This window comes from Arachis hypogaea, chromosome 3 (assembly GCF_003086295.3).
Source record: "Arachis hypogaea cultivar Tifrunner chromosome 3, arahy.Tifrunner.gnm2.J5K5, whole genome shotgun sequence".
Lineage (NCBI taxonomy): Eukaryota > Viridiplantae > Streptophyta > Magnoliopsida > Fabales > Fabaceae > Arachis > Arachis hypogaea.
This window is the reverse complement of record NC_092038.1, coordinates 132,160,781-132,187,932: the sequence shown is the minus strand read 5'-3', so window position 1 is coordinate 132,187,932 and position 27,152 is coordinate 132,160,781. Positions and strand designations below refer to the sequence as shown.

Genomic DNA, 27,152 nt, shown 5'->3' with positions numbered 1-27,152 from the left:
TCATAAAAATATTTATTTTAAATTTGCAATGATATGACAATGATATGATAGCTTTGAGAAGAGGAAAAGTTATTGTTTTTTAAATAATACTATACATCTAAGTCTTTTTGTTAATTAGTCCAATCAAATTGGTCTATTTAATATAACAAAAATCAGTTATGATGTGTAACATTACTCTTTTTTTTAACTTCTTACTTTAAATAACTTTTTAAGGAGTTTGCAAGTTAATTTTGAAAATTACAGTATTATACCAAATTAGAGTGAGACTTGTGTCATGTGCAAAATGTAAATTAATTATACTATATATTATATTTTAATATTATTTAGAGATTGATTAGATAATACGTAAACTAATAATAAATTTAAAATGTTTTATATTAAAAATATTTTATTGTATATAATTTCATATAATTATTCATCTAAAATTTAATTTGAAATGGATTATAGATTTATAGTTTATTATTCAGGAATTTGAACTTGTTTATTTAAAAATAAAACATAAATTTTTTATATTAGAATTGTACAAATTTACATCTTTAATTGTTGTTTTCATTATTTACAAATAATTAAAGAAAAAATAACTTCAGAACCAAAAGGGACCTTTAAAAGATTAGACGCATAATAGGATAAGATAATCATTAATAAGCTACATGATGAAAAGAGGCTAATTTTTTTGTTCTTTGGAATAAGATGAGTAATATATCTTAACATTATAGTTTTTAGTATTTTTTTAAAATTGTAGAAGATACCAAAATTAAAGAATCCAATTTGTGTTCCTCAATTTTTTAATTTTTTAAATAGAAATCAAAGGGTTCGATTTCAAAAAATTTAAAAGTCCGATTTTGTACTCCAAAAACTAGAGGACCCAATTTCTGCACACTAAATTAAACCGTTTCACATCCGAGATTAGTATCCTGGTGGTCCACACTTCTAAAAAATACTATTGTTAACCAGGACTGATTTGTACAAATAAGTTTATGTCAAGGACAAGAAGAAAACAAGTCCAGAACAATAACATTCGTCCAACACTTTTAAAACTATAATAACAGCGTTAACACACTAAAACTTAGTTAATGCTCTTTCGGTTAATCAAATAAGACCTCTGATGCTATCTTGGCTCCTCTTCCCCTGGATATGTAAAGGCCAATGTGATGCATCAGCTCCTGCAACATCAAAGGGGGGGGGGGGGGGGGGGAAACTTTTACAGAAACGTTTTTAAGTAATAACAATAGTGTGTCACTTTCAATCTTCTAAACTTTTTGCAAGACCAAATTAATCATATTTAATGCAACTTGATTGTCGATAACCATGTATACACTGCCAAATATTATTCACTGTCTCTGTTCCATTTCATGTAAACTAGAGAATAAGCATTGTTTATCCTCCCTTTTTTACCCATAGGTGTATACAATAGATAGATGTCATCTATCAATTGAAAGTGCAAACTGAAATAGTATCCTTTCAGCCTTAGACGTCTATAGCCACATTTTAGGTTAGTAGACTCATCGTAATGCATTAAACTATGAAAGTAATCCAGAATTCCAGAAGCAACCTAGATTTGCATGTTTGAAGTTGTCTATATGCAACAAAGCAAGCCTGGATAAAATACCTGTGGATGGGATATAACATCCTTGTTAGTTTTGGCTACATGTAATGGAATATCATAAGTTGCACAAGCTTTGGAATACACAATCACATTCTCCAGAGGAGGAAGTAAACCCCTGTTCCTTGCAGCTAAAGCTGAACTGACAAAATCCATCACGCATATATCCGTGCATATCCCAACAACCAAGACCTATTACATGAAAAAGCCATAGCTTCATAGATTCAGCAAAAACCTCAAGATTGATGAAAGTAATATCCAGGGAAAAGAATTGTGGGTTCGAGAAATGACTCGGCAACCATGAGTGTTCGATAAGGTAGATACTAGATAGGTTTGGTGAAGATACTATTGGGCATGAAATAATTTCCATGCGAATGACTACATGATGTTACCAGTTTTAAAACTACTAGAAGTTCCTATAGCAACTTAAACTTAGTGAAACACGGTGGCAATTATTTTTCTGGTAGATATATCATGGCACTTGCTTGCTTACTTCTACTGTAAGAAAATTTCCTGAAAAAGGATAGAATCAAATTCAAACTCTAGGAAATACTTACTTGTTTTATCTGATTATTTTTCACCCAATCAACGAAGACATTAGAGCCATCTTTCTCAATTGAGCCAACGAATCCATCAATGCAATCTTTGCGCCTGAGTGTTGCATTTGGTTCATTTTCCAACCACAGGAGTTCTTTGCATTTGGTTCATCAGCCAAACGAGTCAGCATGTGTCTTCAACACCAAATAATAATTTTATGGATTCAAACCATAAACATGTTATGTGTACATACACACTATATGTGCACATAACATAACTAACCGCTTATTGGTACTAATGCGATTACTGCATTAACAACATGAGCAATAATAGCAAAGTAGCAACAAGAGAAAATCACATTATAAAACTAAAGCAAACAACTAACCAGGAACCAAATTTGCTTCATGTGTTCCCGCAATACAGTGAGGAGGATAGGGAGGCTCAGGAATGTCCGGGTGATGGTTATCAAGGAAAGCCAAAATGGGCCAATTCTTCTGAGCAAAAACTTTTGAAAGCCTCACCGTTGCATCCACCATCCCAGAAATCTGTTTATCCGGTTGCCTTGGGGCCTACACGACAAGATTGAAAAAAGGATTCTTTTACATAAAGACAAACCCATAAGATAAAAAAAAACACAGCAACAACATAAGAAAATGAGACAAGAACAAAAGGCCAAGGAAAAAGACAAAAGAAAGAGTGGATCAAAATCACAAACATATGGTGTTCCAAGCTTCAAGGAAGAAGAGAGAGAAAACGAAAGTACCAAATTGCCAGATCCAACGGTGCAGAAGCCATTGACAAGGTCGACGAGCACAAGACCTGTTTTGATGTCAGAGGACAAGTGCAGAGGTTGTTGTTCGACGGGGAGCTCCTCCCTCAAGAGGTCAACCGTCTGAGAAACCATTGTTGTTTGTGTTTGGAGGCAGGGATAACTAAAATCAATGAATGAAACCTTGGCCTGGACTGAAATTTCTGTTCCCTCTTATTCAATATTTCAAGGAGAATAATCATTTTATTTTTTTTAATTATTTAGGGTTGATAATGGATACATTATAATAGAATTTGGATTCTATCCTAATTTGACTTGTGAATTAATTTTTTTTTTAAATTCAACCCTATTCTATCGGTCAGATGAAAATCTCTCAAACCTAATTCTATTCTCACTCTAAAATTCTCAACCATACTCTATCTGCCATATAAAAACCAATTTTTTTTTTATAATTTTACTAGGTAAACAATAACTTTTATAAATAATATGAATAATGGGTTCTGAAATTGACTCAATAAAATAAAAAAATATTCCATCCCAAATTACCTCTTAAACCTTAATATTAAGATAATCATCTTCATGCATACCTAGTGAATTGAATATCCAGTTATTATTAACTGTACATGAGTAAATCAAATAAAATAAATAACCATCTAATTAAAAATAATGAACATAATTATCTGCATAACTATTGAATTGAACATTTAATATTCCATTATTCACATTGTTTAATATTTTCATTATCTATCTATACTTTTTTATTTTTTTAAATAAATATAAAATTTAATCATTTCATATTTCATACATAATAAAATAGAATTGCAACCATGGAAGAAGGAAAAAAAACTTACGATTTCTAGGTAAAAAAAAATTTGAGAAACGAACAAAATTAACTTAGGATTTATGAATTTACCTAGTGGTTTATAAAATTGTCATATATGAATTTTTTTTAAATTTTATTTTTATTTTAGTTTAATTTTATAAAAAAACAAGCATACTTAATTAATAATTTAAATAATTAATTTAGTAATTTTAAATTTTTACAAAAAAAAAATTGTGTGTTTAATGTTCATTACACCTAATTTTACCTGTATATAAATCCGCAGTTCCGTTACACACAAGTATTTTTGACATACAACAAGTTAACCCTAATCTAACATAATCCACTTATAAAATGTATGCGTTCCTCCTCTAATATTTGTATCTCGTGTTCTTCTTCCTCATCTTCCTTCTTCTTCCTTTTTTTTTTGTGTTTCTCCTTTTTTTTTCTTCTCATATTTCATCCCATCGTCGTTCTGTTTAGGGATAAGTATGATTTTGGTCCCCAACGTAGAGGCTGAAAATTTATTTTCTCTCCGGCCTTTTTTTCGCTATAAAATGGTCCCAAAAATTTCAGTTTATTTTAAAATCGTCTTTTTTACCAATTTTATTTTTTTATTACTAAATTACCCCTCATTAAAAAATTATAAAATAAAATAAATATAAAATAAAAAAAAGAAGAAAGAAAGGATACAGAAGTGGGGGGTGGGGAGAGAGAAAAAGGGGCGCGAGAAAAAGGGTGGGGAGGAGGGGGGAGAGAAGGGGGACCGCCATATCGCCGTACTACCGCGCTGCCGCACTGCCGCCCTGCCGTTCTGCCGCACCGCACCGCACCACCAACAACTTCTTATTCTTCTTCGCCGTCCTGCCGTACTGCACCGCACCACTGCACCACCACCAGCTTCTTCTGTGAACTGGATTTTTTGTGAAATTCTTAAATTTTTTTTGTGAAATTTGTTGTGGAATATTATTATTGTTGAAATTTGAATTTGGAATATTATTGTTGTTGAATTTGTTGATTATTGTTCAAAGTGCATGTTGCTTGAATTTTCTGACGATGATGATGATGATGACCATGATGATAATGGTGGTGGTGGTGGTGGGTTCTTGTTCAGTTTAGACTTCTGGTTGATTTTGGTTGATTTTGGAGAAAGTTCTGATGAAGATGATGATGACCATGATGATACTGGTGGTGGTGGTGGTGGTTTTGGTTGTGCGTAGGCTTCTGTTCTGGTGGTGGTTGATTTTGGTTGATTTTAGGGTGAAGGGAGAAGGGTATTTTGGTGGACGATTTTAAAACAGACTAAAACTTTGGGGACCATTTTAGAGTAAAAAAAAAAAGATCGGGAACGAAATCGATTTTCGGCCTCTACGTTAGGGACCAAAATCATACTTATCCCTTCTGTTTATTACTATTATTGTTGCTATATTTTTTTTTCTTCTCTTTCTATTGATTTTGTAACATTTTGTAATTTTTTTTGTTTGTTTTTTTCTCCCAAAAAGAATTATAAGAATATGAAATAAGAAGATGAAGAAGAAGCAGCTGCAGAAGATGAGGAGGGGGAAGAAGACTAGTTTTGAATTATGTAGAACTTATTAGAACCAAAATACACCGAAATACTTTTAAAATACACCGAAACGAGAATGGAACAGATTCATCACAATAACAATTCGGATTCAGAATTCTTACATGGAAATTTTGCTACAAATACACAAAAATATTTTTTTCAATGCATCTTTTCTTCTTCTTTTTTTTTCTTATTTTTTTCTTTCTTTTAGTTAATGAATATGGATTCATCTTCTTCCAAGTAATTTGACAGCATTATGTGTTTCTTCTTCTTCTTCCAAGTTATCTCATTGTTAAAAATAATGAATTATTCAAGTTCAAATTGTTAATTGAACCAAAGCGAAATGGATTATTGTTTTGAATCCAATCAAGTGGTTGAGGTGTGGTTCGATTCTAGTTAATGTTTTCGTTAGTACTTTATGATTCTGTAGCTAAATAATGTTTTTGTTTGTGAAAATCGTTGTTCATCATTGATGGTTTGAATTAAATGTAATGTAGGAGTTCTGCATTAAAGAAAATATTTTTGTGTATTTACAGCAAATTTCAGTGTAAAACTAAGATATTTATGTGTATTGTTTAAGAATTTTCGGTGTATGTGTATTGATAAGTTCTGCATAATTCAAAATTCTTCTTATTCTCTCTTCCTCATCTTCTACTATTTCTTCTTTTTCTTTTTCATCATCATTATCATCTTGTTCTTCTTTGTTCTTATTCATCTTTTCCTTCTTGTTTTATCTTCTCAAGTTTTCTCTTATTTTACTCTCTTGACAAGAATAAAAACAAAAAAATCAAATAAAGAAAAAGAAAAAACACATAATGCTGCAAAATTACTTAGAAGATAATGAACTTATATTCATTCAACTAAAAGAAAGAAAGAAATAAGGAAAGAAAGAAAAAAATGCAGCATTAAAGGAAACATTTTTGTGTATTTGCAGCAAATTTCAATGTAAAACTAAGATATTTATGTGTATTGTTTAAAAATTTTCGGTGTATATGTACTGATAAGTTTTGCATAATTCAAAACTCTTCATCTTCCTCCTCCTCATCTTTTATTTTTTTTTTTAATTTTTGAAAGAAGGAACTCAACACTTAAGTGGAGCAATGAAAGACAAGACAACAAAATAAAAGACAAGATAACTCTTATGTCATTTCCGACATAGCCATCAACAACATGAGTTATTTACCACACCACTCCTTAGCACATGAAAAAGTTTGAGCCACGCAATCTACAACCCCTATTGTCTTAATGTGAAATATGACATCATTCCATTGTAACTAAATGTTCCAAACAGCTGAGAAGAACCCCACTAGCCAGAACTTGCGCATCTTTTTTCTTGTCGACATTGATCTCCAACTCTCAAAAAGTTCTTTCAAAGTATCGGGTGCAGTCCACACCTGACTAAACTTCGAGATCCATGCACACCACACGTGCCAAGAGTACTCACAAATAACGAATAAGTGTTGTATATTTTCAACATCTTTCTTGCACAACACGCACAAATTATCATTTTGTTGTAAGATTCTCAGCCTACTTAGCCGATCCTTTGTATTGACCCGGTCAACCAATACAAACCAAGTAAACAACTTGACACGAGGCGGAACTAAACCTTTCCAAATTTTCTTGGTGAATTTGAATCTCAGAAACTCCTCATCTAAAGTCTCTTTCTGTAAAACCTGCACAAATGAGTTAGTAGAATAAACTCATTCCTTGTCAAATTTTCAAACCACTCTATCTTACACTTCTGCTATCAATCTAACAGATTGCAAGACCTGAAGCATTTAGTCCAAGATATCTGTCTTCCATTGACATAGTTCCCTCTTCTATTGGAAGTGTCAAACTTACTCTATCCCATATCAGAACCCACAATCCCCAATAACTGATCCTTTTTTGTTTGAAATCAAGAAGAGTCTCGGAAAATAGTCTTTCAACTTTTTCACTTGGAGCCATGTATCCTCCAAAAATCTGGTAGATCTACCATCCCCTACTTCCATAGTAAGGCCATCAATCATCTTCTGCCTTACATATTGATCCTTTATTTGCACTTGGCATATGTTTCTCCATGGGCCACCTCTTTCTAGTAATTTCTGAGTTGACAACAAGTGATTTGGGTTCAAGTTATTACAGGAACACACAATCTTTTTCCATAGAGGACAGTCCTCTTTAGAGAATCGCCACCACCATTTAAACAGAAAAGCAGCATTACGGACCACTGCATCACCCACCCCCAACCCTCCTAACTTCTTTGGTGCTTGGATCATCTCCTACTTCACAAGAGCCATACCAGGACATCCATCATTCTTCTCCCAGAAGAACCTCCTCTGTAAATAGATGATTCGTCGTGCAACCGCATTTGGCATCTTATACAAACTCAAGTAATAAACAGGCAGGCTTTTGATTACCAACTTAATGAGCACCAGCTTTTCAGCCTTACTAAAGACCTTTGTTTTTCACAAACTAAATTTCTCTTCCACCTTGTCTATAACCGATTTTCAAATTTTTACCGATCTCAGATTTGTTCCTAAGCTAATGCCAATATACCTCACTAGTAGGGTCACCTCCTGACAACCCAGTAGCTGACACATCCGTCTAACCCACTCCTGGCTGCAGTTCACTGGTGTGAAGTTGGACTTCTCAAAGTTAATGCTCAAACCAGACATCATTTCAAAGCTCCTCAGGAGCCTCTTATAGTTTCTCATTGTCTCCTCCTCTGGCGGACATAATAAAATAGTGTCATCAGCAAATTGTAAGTGTGATAACTCTATATTATCTCTACCAACTAGGAGTGGAGATATTCGGCCTTTCCTTACTGCCTCCTTGATCATCCTGTTAAGCACATCCATCACTAGAACAAACAAAAACGGTGATAATGGGTCTCCTTGACGAAGCCCCCTCTCCATCTTAAATGGTTTCGATGGTGACCCATTAACCAAGATCGAGATAGATGTCGATCTAACACTCCCTGATCCATGCCCTCCATGTTCTTTTTCAATTCGACCATTGCACAGTTTCACATGCAATTAAAACTCCATCATGTATCTTTCTCCCCTTCACAAAGGCACATTGAGATTCCCCCACTAAACCTGGCATTACACTCCTTATTCTTCTTGTCAACAATTTAAAACTTTATAGACACATCCAACCATACTGATAGGTCTGAGATTTTTTTATCTTCATAGCCCCCGCGAACTTCGGAGCCAACGGTACCCATGTGACATTAGAGTCTGCTGGTAATCTTGCTGTCTAAAAAAAGCTCATCACAGCTGCTGTGAAATCCGTTCCAATCTCATTCCAACACTTCTTTATAAAATTTATGTTGTATCCGTCACTCTCTGGAGCCTTAAAAGATTCACAATCCCAGACTGCCTCTTTCACTTTCTCTACTGATGGTAACGCCTCTAGGGCTTCAGCTTCCTCCCTCTCTAGCCGATTAACTAATCCATCCCTAAAGCTTACATTTGGAGAAATTTCTTGGTGGTACAGACATTTATAAAAATCTTGAACCGCAACCTTGATCCTTGCTTGATTCCTCACTATCATCTTCCTTATCTTTTGCTGCTTCTTTTTTTTCATCATCATCACCATCTTCCTTTTTTTTATTCATCTTTTTTTTCTTATTTTACCTTCTCAAGTTTCTTCTTGTTTTACTCTGTTAACAAGAATAAAAACAAAAAAATTAAACAAAAAAGAAGAAGAAACATATAATGCTACAAAATTACTTGGGAGAGAATGAACTTACATTCATTCAACTAAAATAAAGAAACAAATAAGGAAAAAAAGAAGAAAAAAATACAGCATTAAAGGAAACATTTTTGTGTATTTGCTCAGTGTAAAACTAAGATATTACGTGAATTATTTAAATATTTCTGGTGTATATGTACTGATAAGTTCTGCATAATTCAAAACAATTTCTCTTCCTCCTCCTCCTCCTCCTCATCTTTTGCTGCTTCTTCTTTTTTAATGCATTTTTTTCTTTTTTTTTCTTATTTCTTTCTTTCTTTAAATTGAATGAATGTATGTTCATCCTCTTTCAAGTAATTTCGCAGTATTATGTATTTTTTATTCTTTTTTGTTTGATTTTTTTGTTTTTGTTCTTGTTATGAGAGTAAAACAAGAAGAAATTTGAGAAGGCAAAACAAGAAAAGAAAATGAATAAAAAAATGATGATGATAATGAAGAAGAAGAAGAAGCAGTAGCAGAAGATGAGGAAGAGGAAGATAAAGAGTTTTGAATTATGCAGAACTTATTAGAATAAAAATACACCGAAATATTTTCAAAAAACAACGAAACGTGAATGGAACATATTCATCACAATAACAATTCAGATTTAGAACTCTTACATCGAAATTTTACTACAAATGTACAAAAATATTTTCTTTAATTTTGAATTTGGGAACGTCATGAATATGGCAAAAATTTTACGATAGTGATCACGACTATACGTATAAGAAGAAGAAGACGACGATGATGACTATAACGATGATGATTATGATGATAATGAAGATGATGGAGGAGAAGGAAGAAAAGGAAAGAGGAGGAGAAATTCCAATGAAAAAAAAAGAGGAATAGGAGGAGGTGGTATTGGCAGGGGTGTTCAAATTCAAACCGATTGATAAACCACTATTTTATGGTTTATATTGTGTTTAATTGAGTGGTTTTTATTAGCTTTTCACTCACTTATTCATGTGAATTGCATGATATTACAATCCCTTCCCAAATTTATTCTATGACTAAAAACTTGCTTCCTAAAGCTTTAAAATTGTGTATTTTAATTTCTCTTTTATACCATTCGATGCCTTGATATGTGTGTTAAGTGTTTCAAGTTTCATAGGGCAGAAATGGCTTAGAGAATAGAGAGAAAATTTGCAAAAAGGGGAGGAGCACAAGAATTAAAGAAGACAACCAGCAGACAGCAACGCGCACGCATGGCTGACGCGTGCGCGCGATCTGGACAAAATCACAGCGACGCGTACGCGTGCTGACGCGTACGCGTGGATTGGAGTTTGCGCAAACGACGCGAGCGCGTGCCCGACGCGCACGCGTGGCAAGGAAAACGCTGAATGACGCGTACGCGTGACTGACGCGTACGTGTGACCTGCGCGATCTGCAGAAATTACAGAATACGCTGGAGATAATTTTCGGCCACGTTTTGACCCAGATTTCGTCCTAGAAACACAGATTAAAGTCAGGGAACATGCAGAGACTCAAGATACGAGATCATAATTCACTTTTCATAATTTTAGATGTAGTTTTTAGAGAGAGAGGTTCTCTCCTCTCTCTTAGATTAGGATTAGGATTCCTCTTAAAGGACTTAGAAATATTTTTATCTTCTTCAATTACAGGTTCAATGTTCCTTTTATTTATTTTCTCAATTTAGTTTATGAACTCTTTATGTTTAGATTGATTTTCTATTTAATACAATTTGAGGTATTTCAGACTTATGATTTTTATTTAGCTTTTTATATTCTTGGTTCTGGTTGATTAATTGGTAACTCTTGAGTTGTCAAACTCATCGTGATTGATAATTGATATCTTTGCTTATTGATTTAGATTCCTATAACTCTAGTCTTTCCTTAGGAGTTGACTAGGACTTTAGGTGTTAAATTGATTTGTCCACTTGACTTACCTTCATAGTTAGATGTTAACTTAGTGGGAGCAAAAATATAATTCTCATCACCATTGATAAGGATAACTAGGATAGGACTTCCAAATTTCATACATTTCTAAGAGTTTTCTTAGTTATTGATTTACTAATTCCTGCAATTTATTTCTCTTGTTCAAACATTTTTCAAAACCCAAAAATACTATTTTCCATAACCAATAATAAATCATACTTCCCTGCAATTACTTGAGAAGACGACCTGAGGTTTGAATACTTCGGTTTATAAATTTTATTGGGTTTGTTACTTGTGACAACCAAAACGTTTGTAAGAAAGGAATTCTTATCGGTCTAGAAGCTATACTTACAACACGATTATATTTGTGAAAATTCTAGATCGCGCAAGAGTTTCGTTCTTCACCGATCCAAATTAAACTGCTCATCCAATCCAATCTAAATCGAAAACCGATTAAAACCGTATTAATTCGGATTTGATTGGATTCTATTTTTTGCAAACCGCTGGATTGGATTGGATTTCGGATCTATTTTTCATAACCGATCCAATCCAATCCAAATCGCACAATGTGCTATAATATTATTATTTTATTATTATATTTACGATTATACTTATAACATGTTCACTTTGTTATATATTTTTCTATTATTCATATATTATTATTATTTAATAAATATTTTATGTTCAAAATATTATTTATTTATTTATTTTAACTAACCTATAATTTTATTTCTATTATTATGTTATCGTTGGTTTTTTAAGATATTGTTAAGACTTGTTATGTCATTGTTGATTATTTAAAATTTAATGTTGAGACTTGTTATATGTATTTTTTTTATTTAAAAACCCGCAAATCCAAACCGATTCAAACTGCTTGTAATTGGATCGGATTGGATTTCTAAAATAATTTTATCCAATCTAAACCACACCGCACATAAATTAAGCGTTCGGATCGAATGACTTTTTTCCTTAAATCGAACCAAACCGCACCGCGAACACCCCTAAGTATTGGTGATGATAATAACGAAAGAGAAAAATAACAAAGAAGAAGAAGGAGGAGAAAAAGAAGATGAAGAAGAAGAATGTGCAGCAACAAAAAGGAAAAAGAACATACAGCAACAGAACCAAGAAAAACATGCGAGTGTGAATATAAATAACTTATATAAATTTGTATCCAAAAATAACTTATATGTAAAAAATAATTGATAAATCTGTACCACATCTTACTCTACTAACCATAAATTGACCATTCCAATTGAATTAGATTGAGTTCCAGAATTAAATTAGGTCGAATTCAATACTTATGGACTCGGTACATGTTACCATGTGAGTTTTTACTTTTCACCCGCTATATTTCCTATTTTAAAATATTGACAAAATGCAACAAATTTTCGGTCTATTTGTGTAGTTTTATTATTTAAAAGAATTTACAGCAACAAATACATTGTAAATTTGATTTAAATTTTATAAATTTTTACGTATTTTTTTAATTATGAGTAATACCTTAAATAAGTCTCTAAAAAATTTATCATCCGACAGTTTTGTCTTCCATAAAATTTAACTAAGATTTCGATCTTGAGGTTCTCAGATATCCCCCAAATATGTCCCCAAAATTGTTTGATCCGGTTAAAGTGGTGATGTATCAGATTAACTGTGACATTTCACCTTTAGGACATTTTGATCCCCATCCATGCTGGACAAAACGACATCGTATTGGAACCAGGGGTAAAACGACATCGTTTCGGGGAGGACAAATTCGTCCCCACTTAGACAGAGAATGCAAACGGCGCCGTTTCATGTTGGGGACCTATTTGTCTTATAATAGTATTTTAGGGGACCTATTTGACCTATAATTCGTGATGTTAAAAGAAGCTATATTTACTTCAACGCAAGCCTTAAAAACACATTGACATTGGTCTGTTCATTTATCAAAATGGTAACATAAGCCTGAGAACTCAAACAAGTTAATCACACAAATATTTGGTTTTGATAGCAACACAAACCAAATCAAGTCAAAAGAAAGTTTATTTTCTTCAACATAAAGTAAACGAAACCATTTTAAACAACATAACGTCTTCTTCCTCCAACATAACAAAAGGTGGTAACATAACTAAGACAACAACTTTCACACTAATTCTTAAAAGCATCATTTCTTGAAAGACTGGTTCAACTCTCGTATTGGAATGAATTTGAACAACTTAAATACTGTGTCACTGGTTGCAGCTGATATTGTCTCAATACTAACACTCTCCGAATTCTTTACCCTAATTACTGTCTCCTTTGAACGTCTAAAAGAAAGCTGAGCTTGGAATAAACAGTATTGTTATCACCATATTTCACACAAAATTTCAGTATTGTTATCACCAGACACGTCACCACTTTAACTGGATCAAATGATTTTGAACGTATATGGGGATATCTGAGAACCTCAGGATCAAAATCTTAGTTAAATTTTGTCAGAAACAAAATTATCGAATGATAAATTTCTTGGAACCTATTTGGACTATTACTCATAAATTAATAAAAGGCGTGGGTTCAATCAAGTGATTCAAGTCATACCCTCAATCGTGAGTTCCCAATTCACAATCTTGACCCTCCACCATGTGTTGCGGGCAGCAGCGATCCTTATCCAGAGACATCTTCAGCGCACCGCCGTCACGCCGTTCCGGCGGCCACAACGGATCGGCGGCGGTGGACGATCTGCGGGATCGGCTGGCGGAGACGGAGGCTCGTCTTGCCCGTGCCAGGGCTCGGGAAGCGGAGCTGAGCCGCCAGCTGGAGCAGATGAAGCGCTTCGTCTCCGTCATGGAGATACTCGAAAACTACCTCAGGCGACGCTTCCGTGAGCAGCAGCAACACGTCGAGCGCCTCTTCTCTCCTTCACCTTCCGCTTCTGCATTCTAGAACAAAAACCCTAAGATCAAGATGTCTATATCCTATTACAAAATTGTGTTCCTTTCTTCAATTAGTAATCGAAAAAGAAAAATTGTTGTACAAATGCTTGTTGCAATCTTCATCGTGTTGATAATCCAGCTCTCAGGATGTTTCATGTATTGGCAATCTCTTCGTTTCCTTAGTTTTAGATTGTATTGAATTTCGTAATTTGAAAGTTAGCAATTTGGCGAATTTCAGTCCGAAATTGAAACTAAATTGTAATTGCTGTGTTTGAATTTGAGTTGGAGTTGGATCACTAGAAGAAAGATATCAACGGGATTTGGTGTGTCACTTTGTCGTCTTGTTTCTGGTTGTGCTTTTTTAGCAGAATAAGAATTTTGCAATTGGTCATGACTAATTTTTTTGTTTCTTGTTACACTAGGTCAGCAGCGGAATTGATGAAAAGTTAGCTAGCTTAATTAGGATATGATCTTGATGATTCAACCCTGTGCTGCAGCCTGCATCTTAGTTAGTAAAACAACCCAACTATAGTTCAATCCTTTTAACTATCTGTCAAGTGGCTTGTGTGTTACACAAGTAGTCATATACGAAGGAGAAGAATGATATCCATATACAGTTTCTGACCCCTTTGGATGGAAATAATTATTCATATTTTGTATTGCTTTCTCGTTTTCAAATGTTTTTCTTGTTATTTTGAGTACCTGAAAGCTTTTTGGTCTAATCTGAAGGGCGTATATATCATTCCTTTTGCATCTTTTACAAACTTAAGTTGAACCATCTCTAGCAAATTAGCTTGTTTGTTTGGATCTTTTAACTCTTGTTTTATGTCAAGTTGTTTAAGCATAAAGCATTTTTACGAGATAGTCATTATTAGAGAGTCTAAAAATTTTTGGATAGAGTGAAAACACTGATTTTTCAATCTACCAGGAATTAGGTGTTGACAAAAGTATCATCAGCAGGGAATTTATTGTCATAAGTGCTGGATCCTAACATGGCAACCTACAACGTGCAGATGTTTCTGTCGCAGGTGGTTTTGTGCGGGACATGAATTTACAAATGTCATATCATTATGGCATTTATAACCATCGTGCACTCAAAATCATGAAGACAAATAACCCTACTTCTGCCTACCATGTTTCCAGTATTCATAGCTCTCTAATCGTTTTATCCTTTCGGCGCTTGCTTATCTTGGTCTGGGATGATAATCAAAGCTGCATCACCAACCTTACGTTGCATTCTAAACATCATTATTAATCAATCAATCATCAGAGTGAATAACAATGTTAATTTAACACCCCCAAGAGTGATACTACAAGTTAGTTTCGTGCTTGATGCAATATATTCACTATAATTTTTCTTTTCTTTCTTTTATTTTGAAAGCTAAGCCCGAAAAAATAAAGAAAAAGGTTCTCTTGTGGAAATCAAAACCCTTGGCCTTGAGTACCGGATTCTCATTCTAATTACATACTAATATACATTGCTTTAACGTAACGATTAAACTATAACAAGAAAAAAAGATAAAAGCTTTTCCCCCATTAATCATAACTTAACAATAAACTTATACTATCAAGTACCAATAATAATAAATGAAGGCTAAAGTTTCACATGCAGTTGGCTGATTCTTAAAGTTGTAGACTTAAACAAACACTTGCAGTATTTCAAACGAAAAAGGAAAGTATGCTCTTTTCTTCTTCTTTTGGATGAGCACTTTACAGAGACAAACTTATCTTTGAAGCTCAAAGTCTTCAAAAATGTAACAATTCATGTCCAAAATATCCACTTTCTTATTGGTCCACTTAACCATTCTAATCCATCACTAATAATATTAACTAATGTGATTTTGACACAGCAATGCTACCATATTCTTTTACCATCAATGCTACCACCACTAAGTTCTATATTTTCCCATCATACAATCATCATCGTTGTCATGCACTGCACACACCGCAATTAAACTACTCCACTTCTTCCACTCGGTGATGAGTCTCCCTGAGATCCTGCATAAATTATGATAAAAGAATAAGAATATGAAACTTCAATCTAAAGTAAAGACTCGCACATAGCTCCTCCAAAAAGCAGCCAAAGAGAAATGTCTACAAGAGAATAAGATTTAAAATAATAAAATAAAGACAAAGTGAAGATGGAATAGTGAAGAGCTTTGGTGGCTTCCTCCATTTTGAGGATTCTTGTGCAGTTGTGGTAGCTGGTTCCTCTGTCAACATCAACACTTGACTGTATCATAGAATTTATCGGTAAGTTTAATGTCACGCTTGACGGTTACTGAATGCAACTTGCGAGCTGCAATGAGTTTAATTTAAGATAAAATATGTTTTCATGTCTCAATAGTCAGATTGTTCATTCTGCATCCTTCAACAGTAACCGTACATCTATTCCACAAAAATTACATCATAGTACTCTCTTTCTTCTTGTCTCATTCATCACCATTTAGGCATTTACTCATCTCACTGTACCTTTGCTTCTACTCTCACTGTATGGAGTTTGTTCACTTGCTGTGATGCAGCCTATTGTTCCTGTTCATTAAAAAGCTTCAAACTTTGTTCCTTGTAGTATATTGGGTTGAATTTGTTTGCATTGTCTAGGGGAAGTTTTGAGGTAGATAAGAAAAAAAGGTTTCAATGGAAACTGAGTCAAGCTCAGAATTCTTGGGCAGGGGAAAGATTATGAAGGGTGGCAATGGCAAGAGGAATGGTCCAAGTAGCGGTATCAAAGTTGAGCCCTTTGTGCCAAGAAGTGAGCACAATCCAAAGGAGTTAAGATCATGGGCAAAGAGAACCGGCTTTGTATCTGTATCTGATTACTCAGGGGAAGCTGGGACTAGTGCCAGTGAAAAATTTGATAGCGTTGGGTTTGATGTGGAGAATGGTGTTGTTGATGATCATAAAGGAGAAGGGTCCTCTCCCAAGATTGAGATTGATCCGGTTCTTGGGCTGGCAAGGCCTGTTAGGGACAGTGATGAGATTGAACCAGATTCTGGTTCGAATTCAATGCATGGAGCCATGAAGAGTGACAAGGGGAGAGTTCTGAGGCCAAAAGATGCTAATGGATGGGATGGAACTTTGAGGAGCCAAAATTGGAAGAGGAGAAATGGGGATGAGCCTGTTTTGGCTTCAGTTTCAGCTGCTGATGATGATGATGGGAAGAAAGTTGAGTTAAGAGGGGATGGTGATGCTAATGCCAATGATAATGGAATTAGAATCGTGAATATGAATTGGGATAGAAATGGCCATGGAGCCTCTTCGGTTGCTCTGGTGGCGGATCAAAAGGAGGAGGAGGATGGTGTAGCTGATGGAGATGTTAAGGTTAATTTGTATCCTGAGGGTGAGGAACATTCCGTTCAAGGGTGGCAGGAACTATCAGAATTGAAGTATGGTGTCACAGAAAACCCGGGTATAGGTCAGTTTAAATTCACCATTCTATTTGTCATTGCTTGCCTCTTATAAGCATTATAGTCAGGATACCAATTTTGGATTCTGAAAATACTGTGGTTTTGTTTAGCTTGAATTTTGGTGGAAAATTTAATGATGAATCTTTATGCCTAAGTAATATTTCAATGTATTCTGTTCCTATCAGTTTCATATATGAAAATATTTGAACATAACACTATTACACTATAGTTTAGGCATGTAATTACTAATATGTTGCAAGGTTAATTAGCTAAAAAATCAGTACTTCGTTATATGACTTACATCTTTGCCTCTTTAATTGCAGTATCTCTTATATATTACACCCTGCAGCACTACTTATCATTGGCTGGCTCACTAGTATTAATCCCATTAATCATGGTACCAACAATGGGTGGATCAGATGTAAGCATCTGCCGTTATATCTAATGATTATTATGCACAAGGAATAATATTTAATTTTCATTGTTCTTACACAAATGATGACAGAAGGATACTGCTAATGTGATTTCTACGGTGCTGTTTCTTTCTGGCGTCACAACAATTTTGCATTCCTACTTTGGTACCAGATTGCCTCTTGTTCAAGGGAGCTCATTTGTGTATCTGGCACCAGCATTAGTTATCATGAATGCTGAAGAGTTTCGAAATCTTACAGAACATGTGAGTTTACTGACAAACAGGAAACTTTGATTCATCATTCTTAAGATCTTTCAGGCTTTACAGTTACATCAAATAATATAAATCATGCTAAGCTATTTACAATTGCGTTGTACAATATTGCTACTTTTTGAGCCAACAGAACCTTTTCCGTTGCACTGCTTTGTCCTTTGATGCATCTACCTATCTATCTTATCTATACAAAGGTTGATACCCATGTTTTCTTGCAATTAGAGAATGACATCTCTTATAGTTATTCTATTTTGCCAAGTTATAATTTTTATAGAATTTTAAATTTATTCTCTTTATTATCTTTTCTCATCTAATGGCATTTACTAGCATGATTTCCTAGTTAATAATGAATTTAATACTATTATTAGATTATTTTCTAAGAAAATAACTTTCATATTATTTATTTGTTATTAACTAATTCTATTTATTAAAATATTACTCTATTTTTATATATTTTGCATTATAGATCAAATAATATATATATATATATATATATATATATATATATATATTATATTTTCATTATAAACTTTTGAATTTTCAAGATAAAATTATAAGTTGTGAAGTTAATTGATATTCAATGATATTAAGAAGAATTGTTACAAAAATACTAGAATTTATCAAAACCAAATAGAAAAAAGATTGACTTTTTTTTTTATACTTTATCAAAAATTATACTTAAACAAGTACTATATATATATATATATAAAATAGATTGGTAGAATTAGGTTTTATTATACTACAAAATTTATTATAATACAATTCTTTTTTTTAAGAGTTAAAAATACTACAAACAAATACTTCAATATATATAATTTTTTATTATATTATTAAGTGTAATATACTATAAAATTTGTTATATTTTTTTAAGAGCTATATAGATTGTTTTATAACTAATTATAAAACTCAAAATTCCTCTATTATCATTTTAATCATCTAAAAAATTTGTACAAAAAAAAAATTATAGTATTAATTTCGCATATTGTACGGGACTAAATCTAGTTATTATAATTCTGTTTGTTTGTGGATAAATGCAGAAATTTAGGCACATAATGAGGGAACTCCAAGGAGCTATAATTGTTGGTTCAATATTCCAATTCATCCTGGGGTTTAGTGGTTTAATGTCTATTCTTCTCAGGTAACAAGAAGCTGCATATGATCCTCCTTTATGTTTGTGTTGAACTGAGTGAATTTCACTTTGTTATTTTGCTAATCTGCTACCTTATTAAATATGAGGATATTAAAGTATAATAACAATGTTTCAATTTTCTAAACAACTTACAAAAGTTTTGTTATAGGATAATCAATCCCATTGTGGTGGCTCCAACTGTTGCTGCTGTAGGTTTAGCATTCTTCAGCTATGGTTTTCCAGAAGCTGGCACTTGCTTGGAAATTAGCATTCCACAGATAGCATTGGTTATAATGTTCTCACTGGTGAGTCTATAAGCCATGGATCTTTTATCTATTTATTATTAAATTATGTCAATAGTTTTCCTACACTCACATCATTGTTCCTTTGTTTCCTTAATTGAAGCATCTTCGAGGGATATCTATCTTTGGACACCACATATTTCGAATTTATGCTGTAAGTATACTAAATTTCCATAATTAAATGTATATAATAAATTCTGGTGTTTAACATAATTTTTAATATTTACAGGTTCCCCTGAGTGTTACAATAATTTGGATATATGCATCATTTTTAACCGCTGGGGGAGCATACAACTACAAAGGGTGCAATCCCAACATTCCAAGCTCAAACATTTTGAACGATTCATGCAGAAAGCATGCAGATACTATGAAGCATTGCAGGACGGATATATCAAATGCATTGTCAACTTCTGCATGGCTCAGAATCCCCTACCCTCTACAATGGGGTCTTCCTGTTTTCCATCTTAGGACTTGCATAATCATGGCCGTAGTGTCACTTGTTGCTTCTGTTGATTCAGTAAGTACATTACTCAATACTTGCAGAAATTTGATTATCATGAGTGTACTAAAAGTCTAAAACCCAAAGATGAAACCGCAGTGTAAAGTATCAATTATTATTTTTGCAGGTTGGGACTTATCACATGTTATCTGTGAGAGCTAATTTGAAGCCTCCAAGTTCAGGAATTGTGAGTAGAGGAATAGCATTGGAGGGCTTGTGTAGTATATTGGCTGGTCTTTGGGGTTCAGGTACTGGCTCAACAACTCTCACAGAAAATGTGCACACAATTGAAACCACTAAGGTGGCGAGTAGGAGGGTAATTGAACTTGGAGCAGCATTCCTGATCCTCTTCTCATTTATGGGTAAAGCATCAAGATTTAGTGAAAAAGAACAAATGTATCAAGATTCGAAATTGTTATAGGATGTCAACTTCTATAGTCTTGTACAATTTGCAATAGAAAAAATATTTAGTGGCCTAATCTATTCCATTTACTTTTGTAGGAAAAGTGGGTGCCCTTCTTGCTTCCATTCCACAGGCTTTGGCTGCTTCTGTACTGTGTTTTATGTGGGCTCTTGTTGCAGCATTGGGTCTGTCAAACTTACACTATGGTCAGTCAGGAAGCTTTAGGAACATGGCAATAGTTGGCATTTCATTGTTCCTTGGTCTGTCCATCCCTTACTATTTTCAGCAATATCAGCCTCAAGCCACTCTCATACTTCCCGGTTATCTAGTCCCTTATGGTGCTGCATCTGATGGACCATTTCATTCAGGCATCAAACAAGTAAGCACTTCTCCAAAACAACATATGAGTAAGAATGCACTTTCTTTACTTGTAAATATGAATATATATGAGCTAATCACTTTAGGTGTTTAAAATGTTTCAGCTTGATTTTGCAATCAACGCTCTAATGTCATTAAACATGGTGATTACATTGTTAGTGGCATTCACTCTGGACAACACAGTCCCAGGAAGTGCACAAGAAAGAGGGGTGTACACATGGTCACAAACACAAGACATTGCCACTGATCCCTCACTCAAATCTCCATATTCTCTGCCAAAGAAAGTTGCTCGGTGCTTGTGTTGGGCTAAATGTTTAGGAGGAGTCTGAATTCTAGTTTTTTTCTGATTCATCTGTCTATTAGTTTTGTGGGAGAAAAACTGAAACAGTAGGTCATGGCTTGGCACATAGAAGACATTGCAGTTCATGGAGAATAAAGATATGACACACATGGATTTAGCCACATTTCACTAGATAGGAACAGGCTTAACTCTAATTTTGATTGTAAAATCACACAGATACTTTCAAATACATATAGGTCAAATTGTTAGGTGGATATAACGAAAGAAGAAATTCATTGTACTTGTACATTTATTACTTTTTTTTGGACAAATTAATAATTCAATTTTGTAATTTCAGGTGCTTAATGTTGTAAGACTATAGCAGTATGGTTTTTGCTTAGTACCAAAAAATGACTTTAAAGAAATGCATTAGATTTTTCTTTAGAAGAGCATACCATTTATGCACTCATGAGTAAATTCACAAGAAAGTTTATTGCACCTATGTCTATCAATGAAATTGAAGCTTCTAAAGGCTCTAAATCTTGAATAAGTCCCACTAATCAATTCTTGTCCAAGCTATACTATCATGCTTTCTTCTAATCTCATTGAGTTCCTCCATGACCCTTGCAATGCTCATGTCTTCATTGGACATGCTCCTCTTTGCTAAGTCCTCAACTTCCTTTGCTACATCCAATGGCCATTTCCCACCACTTCCATCCAAAATATCCTCCCTTACCATACCCAGAAAATTTCTTTTTCCGGTCAAAAGTTGCATCAGCAAAACCCCTACCGCCTTTACATCAGACCCAACATTGCATTCTTCACCACATCCATGAAGCCCAAAGCCTGTGATCTTTGCAACAAGGTTGTGGTCTAGGAGGATGTTGGATGGGTCGATGCGACAATGAATAATGGGCCTGGGCTGAGATTCATGGAGAAAGCCCAGGCCCGAGCAAACTTCGATCGCTATTCTTATCCGATCATGCCACAATAAGGACCATCTTCTTAGCCTGCAATGTAGAATGTCTCCCAAGCTCCCACTGTCCATGTATTCTAGAATTATGCATTTGGGCTCAGAGCAGAAGCCTAGCATATCAACTAGATGTGGGTGCCGAATACTGCCAAGAATCTTCACCTGAAAATGTTCATTGAAACAAAATGCAAAAGGAAAGGAATTAAATTTCCAGATCCCAAGCCCATGTTGAATTAATTTATTAACTTTTTTCTTTTTGGTTTAAGATGTAAGTTTTTATTAGTGACTTGAAAGAGAGATATTTTTGGCACCTTGCTTCAATCACATGCTGTAAAATGGTATCAAAGACTTGCAATGCAAGAAATGAAAGGAGAAGAAACAGCAACAGAATATTGCAGAGAAGATAGAGCAAGAGAGAAATCTATTTTCTTGGCATTGTTAGTAGCAGTTAAAAATTGTGGTGAAAACCTCTAAATAACCAATGCAACTGACTTCAAATACTGCCAGCTGGAGCCAGTACCTAACTAACTGATTTCTCAATTGGGTTGAACTAAAACTAAATTTACATTTCATTTCAAAGCCTTCATATTATGTTACCTTAGCTAAGAAATAATGTAGTTGGGAGAATGCAGGAAGAGAATTGAGCATCTTGATTGCAACTGTATAACCATTGATCCTTCCTTTATACACATTACTCCATCCTCCAAAGCCACCTTTCATCCTCAACTCATCCCAAAAGCTGTGTGTGGCCACCACGATCTCCTCCTCTCTGTACTCCCTGAAAACACAACAACCATTATTATTCACTGCCTCTGCCACCACCCTCCTTGATCTCCCCATTATTCTTTGTCTCCTCAACTCTTCAATCTCCCCAAGAATCTGTGTTTTCACTTCTATTACCTTTCTTTGTTGTCTTTCTGTTTCTGACACTTGTATTACCATTTTCTTAGTCTCTTCAACTTCAACACTTATTTCATCTACTTCTTCCTTTTTTCTCTCCAGTTCCTTCTTTAGTTCTTCCCTTGCAGCAACCTCTTCCTTGATTCGATTCTCAAGCTCTTCTTCCTGATGAGAATTGAAATAATTTTGAATATCAGGTGCTACAAAGTACAAAACTGATAGAACATATATAACATACCCGACGGTTGCAGAACCAAATAGCCCATTCAGCCTTTTCATGTCTCTCTATATTCTGCTTGGCTTCCTTTCTCTTTGTCTGGATCCTATTGTATGCTTCATTCAGTTCCTCTCTGAGGCTCTCATACTGAGTAGGTGGAAAATCTGAGTTGTGGTTTTCTTCCTCCAAATTCAAAGACAGCAATTCCTGATAATAATTTTCAATCTCTCGGAGATAAAATTCCCAGAGGTTTTGGTTAATAAGAGGGAACTCGGAGGATGAAGAAGAACTTGTAGGATCGGAATCAATGGTTCTACTGTTACTGAATATTAGTCCTTCTAGGCACCATTTGGCAACTGACTTATTATTATTATTATCTTTCATTCTTGCAACTGTGACACCATTATCATCCTCCATTACTGTCTCATCATTATCCTTCTCTCGGAGGAACACTTGTATCCCTTCACACACAAAGAACAGTTCACAGAACCCAGGCTTCTGCTTATGAACATACAACATTGCGTTCATCGCATCTTTTTGTTTCCTAAATCATACATAGCAAAAAGGAAATAATATCAATTAAGTTTTCAATATTTGAATGAACAAGGGAGAGAGTACGTACAATGAAGCCTTCATGAATGAGAATGCCATGACCAATTTGGTAATTCCAAGACCATAAATTAAGTCTATTGTGCGCTTTTGAACAGGTTCATCAAATTGCTCTATGTCAAGTATTTCAGCTGGTACCTGGAAATATGCTTCAGTATAATATTATAATATAATTCCATCATTTTATTTCATTTACAATTTGAATTTAATTTCCTCACATTGTCACAGAAGGATATATACTTGGAAAGCATCTTGTCGATTTTGTCTTCCTCGCCTTTCCGGATTCTCTCCATTTTAACATCACATGCAATGCCTTCTGGAAAATTCCCAACTGAAATAATATCTCAAAACAATAAGCTATAAGCGAAAACTCAATTGAACTCCACTTCAATATAATGTTAATGGAAAAGTACAAGTAGATAATAAAAATATTAAATAATATGAATAATAGATATATTGGATGTTCAATTTACTATGTATGTGGATGATTATTTTAATATTAAGATTTAGGAGAGTAATTTGGAATGTAGTGTGTTTTATTTGAATTGAACTCATTTTAAAATTCGTTGTTCATGTTGTTCAAGAAAGTTATTGATTTCTTAGCATAATCCATATTTAATTATGGGGAGTGTTAGGTAAATAATTACTATCTTAAACAACATGAATAATCACCAATCAAATAAAAATATGCTACATCATAATTTAATGCTACTAATTGAATTTAAGATTAATTTACTCTTTTAACCATATTAATTCACATAGTTCACACATTGTTCAAAAATATTGTTGGTTATCTATACTTTTTCTTTAATTATTAAAGTCATTTTGTATTTTTTCTTAAGATAAGTCTTTGGTGGCTAAGGTTATAATGGTTAAGAGTGGCCAAATTTTAACTGACCAATAAACACATGACGTGAAGAGTTGGTACAAGTTGTTAGTTAGAGTGATAGACTCTTATTATTAGTTATTATTGCAAGGCCAAAAAGTAAATAAACTGACCAAAATGATGTATATATCATGTGGGCTTTTTATTTGAACTTAAATAAGACGATTTAAAATAAAAGGCTCACATGCTATACACATCATTTTAGCCAATTTATTTATTCTTTTGTTATGGAGTAATCACTAACAATAAGAATCTAACTCTTCACATGTCATATCTTCATTGGTCAGTCAAAGTTTAGCTGCGTTTAGTCATTATAATCTTGATCACCAAAGATCTACCACTCTTATTATATTTATTTTGATTAAAGTAATTTTAAAATGTAATTTTTATGGATTATAGTCATTGAAAACTTCAAGAAACTATCTTTAAAACGCAAATTTCAATCTGCTCTGTTTTTAGAAAGTAAAATGTTGATTAAACTGATGATACAGAAATGTGTGAGAATCAGAACTTACGTAGTGTTGAAAGATGGTTGCAAGTGTTATTGTATTTGACATGCAGAATAATTATGGAAATTGGGTGAGAGTGCCATTTACTGAGAGTCCAAGCCAAAGTGTGAATTCCTTCAAGCACATTATTCCCAAGGGCGACATAGATTTTCTCTCTCTCTGCTCTACCATCCATATTTACCTGCTTTGGCGTGAGGAAAAGAAATTGAAGTTTGGGTTTGGAGAGTTCTTATCATTCCCAAGATATGACACTTTCTTCGTCGCTTTAATTTCCACGTTTGTCAAATTAACAAGCCATCTGCTGCATTTGGACGGCAATTTCCACGCCTCTAATTAACAAGAAACCAATCTTTGTCTTATGTACTTACTATATATAGTTATTATCAATGATAGTGTTCATTCACGGATTACTTTAAAAGATAAACAATACATTCATTATAAAATGTTTATTATAAATTTATGATATTCACAAATAAAACTTAGCTTAAGTATATATTGACAAATGCAGAAAGAAAAAACAACAGCTCAACATGCAGCTAGGTTGTAATTCTAATATAATATATTTTCTTTCGAAAAAAGCTTTAGAAATGATTGATTCCACTACGATTATTATTTTTCGACCTCTATGCATGTGTCATGGACAGATGAACTCATGGGCGGCGGGCGCCAACAAGTAAGACGAAAATCATTTTCCCCATCAATTTTATATGAAAAATGATGTTTACTTTTCTTTTTATAAAAATATGTTTTCATTTGTTTATTTTTTATTAGTCACTTTCAATATAAAAATAAAATAAAAATATAAAAAAAATTTACACAAAAGTACTACATATATATATTATTTCTCGTTTTTTATACTTGAAACCATACGTCTTTTATTTTTATTAGGTCTTAATTAATTAAAAGATAAACTAATTGTATTTTTTTATTATATATATGGATTTAGCTAATATGTGTTTTTAGAATATATGATAAATTTATTATTACTAAAAAAATTTAAATATTTTTATTTAATAAATATAAAATAAATATATTAAAAATTTAAATTTTTTATATTTTTAATTAAAACTTTTTATTTTTGTAATGTTAAGATAAACCATATATATTGGGTTGAATCAAACGAATTATTATTGTCAAAATTTGGAAAAATGGGCTTGTGTTGGCCTGGTGTGACACCTACGAACAAATGATGCATGGCCACGTTTGAGGTTCGGCTACGTGTAGAGAAGGATGCATGCAGAACACAAAGGAGAAGAAAATCAGTTTGTTGGAATTTTCAGTCATGTTCGTGCGGAAGGTCGCACCATGCTGCACCTCTCCTTCAATTCATCATCTCATATTATAGAAAAGATTTCAAGTGCACCGAGAATATTGGTGTACTAATTATTTTAACTGTTCATCTGAATTATAAAAAATATATATAATATCAACAGTTAAAATAATTGTGCCTGTGCATTTAAAATGTTTTTCATACTGTATATGCATCATGCATGCATAAGCTGATAAGCACAAATATAACTTTCTTTTTAATAATAAAAATTTACATACAAATAATTTTATATATAATTAATTAGTTAAAACCTATTAGAAATAATAATTTATTTAAATTTATTAAATTATTTAATAATTTTTAACTATCAATTTTATATAAAAATAATTACATTTAAATTTTTATTTTTTTATTCATCAAAATATTTTTATTCACTCAAGTTTACATTAATAATAAAAAAATTGATACACTGCGGTCGCATTTAAAAAAATTTTAAAATAATAATTTTAAAATTAATAAATTTTATATAATTAATACATCTTGAATGCAGTTTTCAAATCATGTATTAATTCAAAATGTTTGTGTATTAAGGTATACTTAGCTTATATAACTGAACAATTATGTATGTAAACTTTATTTATATTATTATTATATTAAAATTAAATTTTATAAAAAATAAAATTAATAATGTTCACTTTTCAAATTTTATTAATATTGAGCCTAACCTTGAAAATTTAGCACCGTTCACCATTAATATTTGCACCATCTAAAATTATTTTGATGGGACATTTATATTGTAACACTTCTCTTTGTATGTCGATTAAAAACATATCTCATTAAAATTTTATTAAACAAAAATCTAATGAAAAATATTTTAATGAAAAAAAAGAGTACAATATATTC

General features: G+C 33.2%; 3 protein-coding genes and 1 non-coding gene across 8 annotated transcripts; 2 read left to right on the top strand and 2 right to left on the bottom strand.

The window, feature by feature from the left end:
* Positions 1-840: 840 nt before the first annotated feature.
* LOC112791731 (nicotinamidase 1) lies at positions 841-3,192 on the bottom strand. 2 transcript variants are annotated; one of them, XM_025834668.2, is made up of 5 exons: positions 2,904-3,192; positions 2,526-2,709; positions 2,161-2,294; positions 1,610-1,795; positions 841-1,163 (listed from the first exon to the last, which is right to left on the bottom strand). In XM_025834668.2, the coding sequence occupies exons 1-5, from the start codon at positions 3,042-3,044 to the stop codon at positions 1,086-1,088; spliced, it is 723 nt and encodes a 240-aa protein (XP_025690453.1). In that variant the 5' UTR covers positions 3,045-3,192; the 3' UTR covers positions 841-1,085. The 2 variants fall into 2 exon arrangements, with proteins under 2 accessions (XP_025690453.1, XP_072089657.1); XM_072233556.1 differs by having other exon boundaries at positions 841-1,128.
* Positions 3,193-12,669: 9,477 nt separating this feature from the next.
* LOC112791730 (uncharacterized) lies at positions 12,670-14,442 on the top strand. The gene is made up of 2 exons (XR_011880386.1): positions 12,670-14,125; positions 14,225-14,442. It is a non-coding gene; the product is annotated as an uncharacterized protein (transcript).
* A 1,238-nt stretch (positions 14,443-15,680) lies between these two features.
* LOC112791728 (nucleobase-ascorbate transporter 11) lies at positions 15,681-21,337 on the top strand. Of its 3 annotated transcripts, XM_072233554.1 has the most exons (11): positions 15,681-16,055; positions 16,404-17,217; positions 17,533-17,630; positions 17,715-17,885; positions 18,932-19,032; positions 19,193-19,328; positions 19,429-19,479; positions 19,555-19,842; positions 19,952-20,186; positions 20,326-20,606; positions 20,710-21,256. In XM_072233554.1, the coding sequence occupies exons 2-11, from the start codon at positions 16,440-16,442 to the stop codon at positions 20,932-20,934; spliced, it is 2,364 nt and encodes a 787-aa protein (XP_072089655.1). In that variant the 5' UTR covers positions 15,681-16,055; positions 16,404-16,439; the 3' UTR covers positions 20,935-21,256. The 3 variants fall into 3 exon arrangements, with proteins under 3 accessions (XP_072089655.1, XP_072089656.1, XP_025690449.1); XM_072233555.1 differs by lacking the exon at positions 15,681-16,055 and having other exon boundaries at positions 16,084-17,217; positions 20,765-21,256; XM_025834664.3 differs by lacking the exon at positions 15,681-16,055 and having other exon boundaries at positions 16,086-17,217; positions 20,710-21,337.
* On the bottom strand, positions 21,320-25,391 carry LOC112791729 (putative U-box domain-containing protein 50). Of its 2 annotated transcripts, XM_025834665.3 has the most exons (6): positions 24,986-25,391; positions 23,803-23,915; positions 23,598-23,722; positions 22,997-23,519; positions 22,456-22,923; positions 21,320-22,020 (listed from the first exon to the last, which is right to left on the bottom strand). In XM_025834665.3, exons 1-6 carry the CDS (start codon positions 25,152-25,154, stop codon positions 21,442-21,444), a joined length of 1,977 nt encoding a protein of 658 aa, XP_025690450.1. In that variant the 5' UTR covers positions 25,155-25,391; the 3' UTR covers positions 21,320-21,441. The 2 variants fall into 2 exon arrangements, with proteins under 2 accessions (XP_025690450.1, XP_025690451.1); XM_025834666.2 differs by lacking the exon at positions 24,986-25,391 and having other exon boundaries at positions 23,598-23,715.
* Between the last annotated feature and the right edge of the window lie 1,761 nt (positions 25,392-27,152).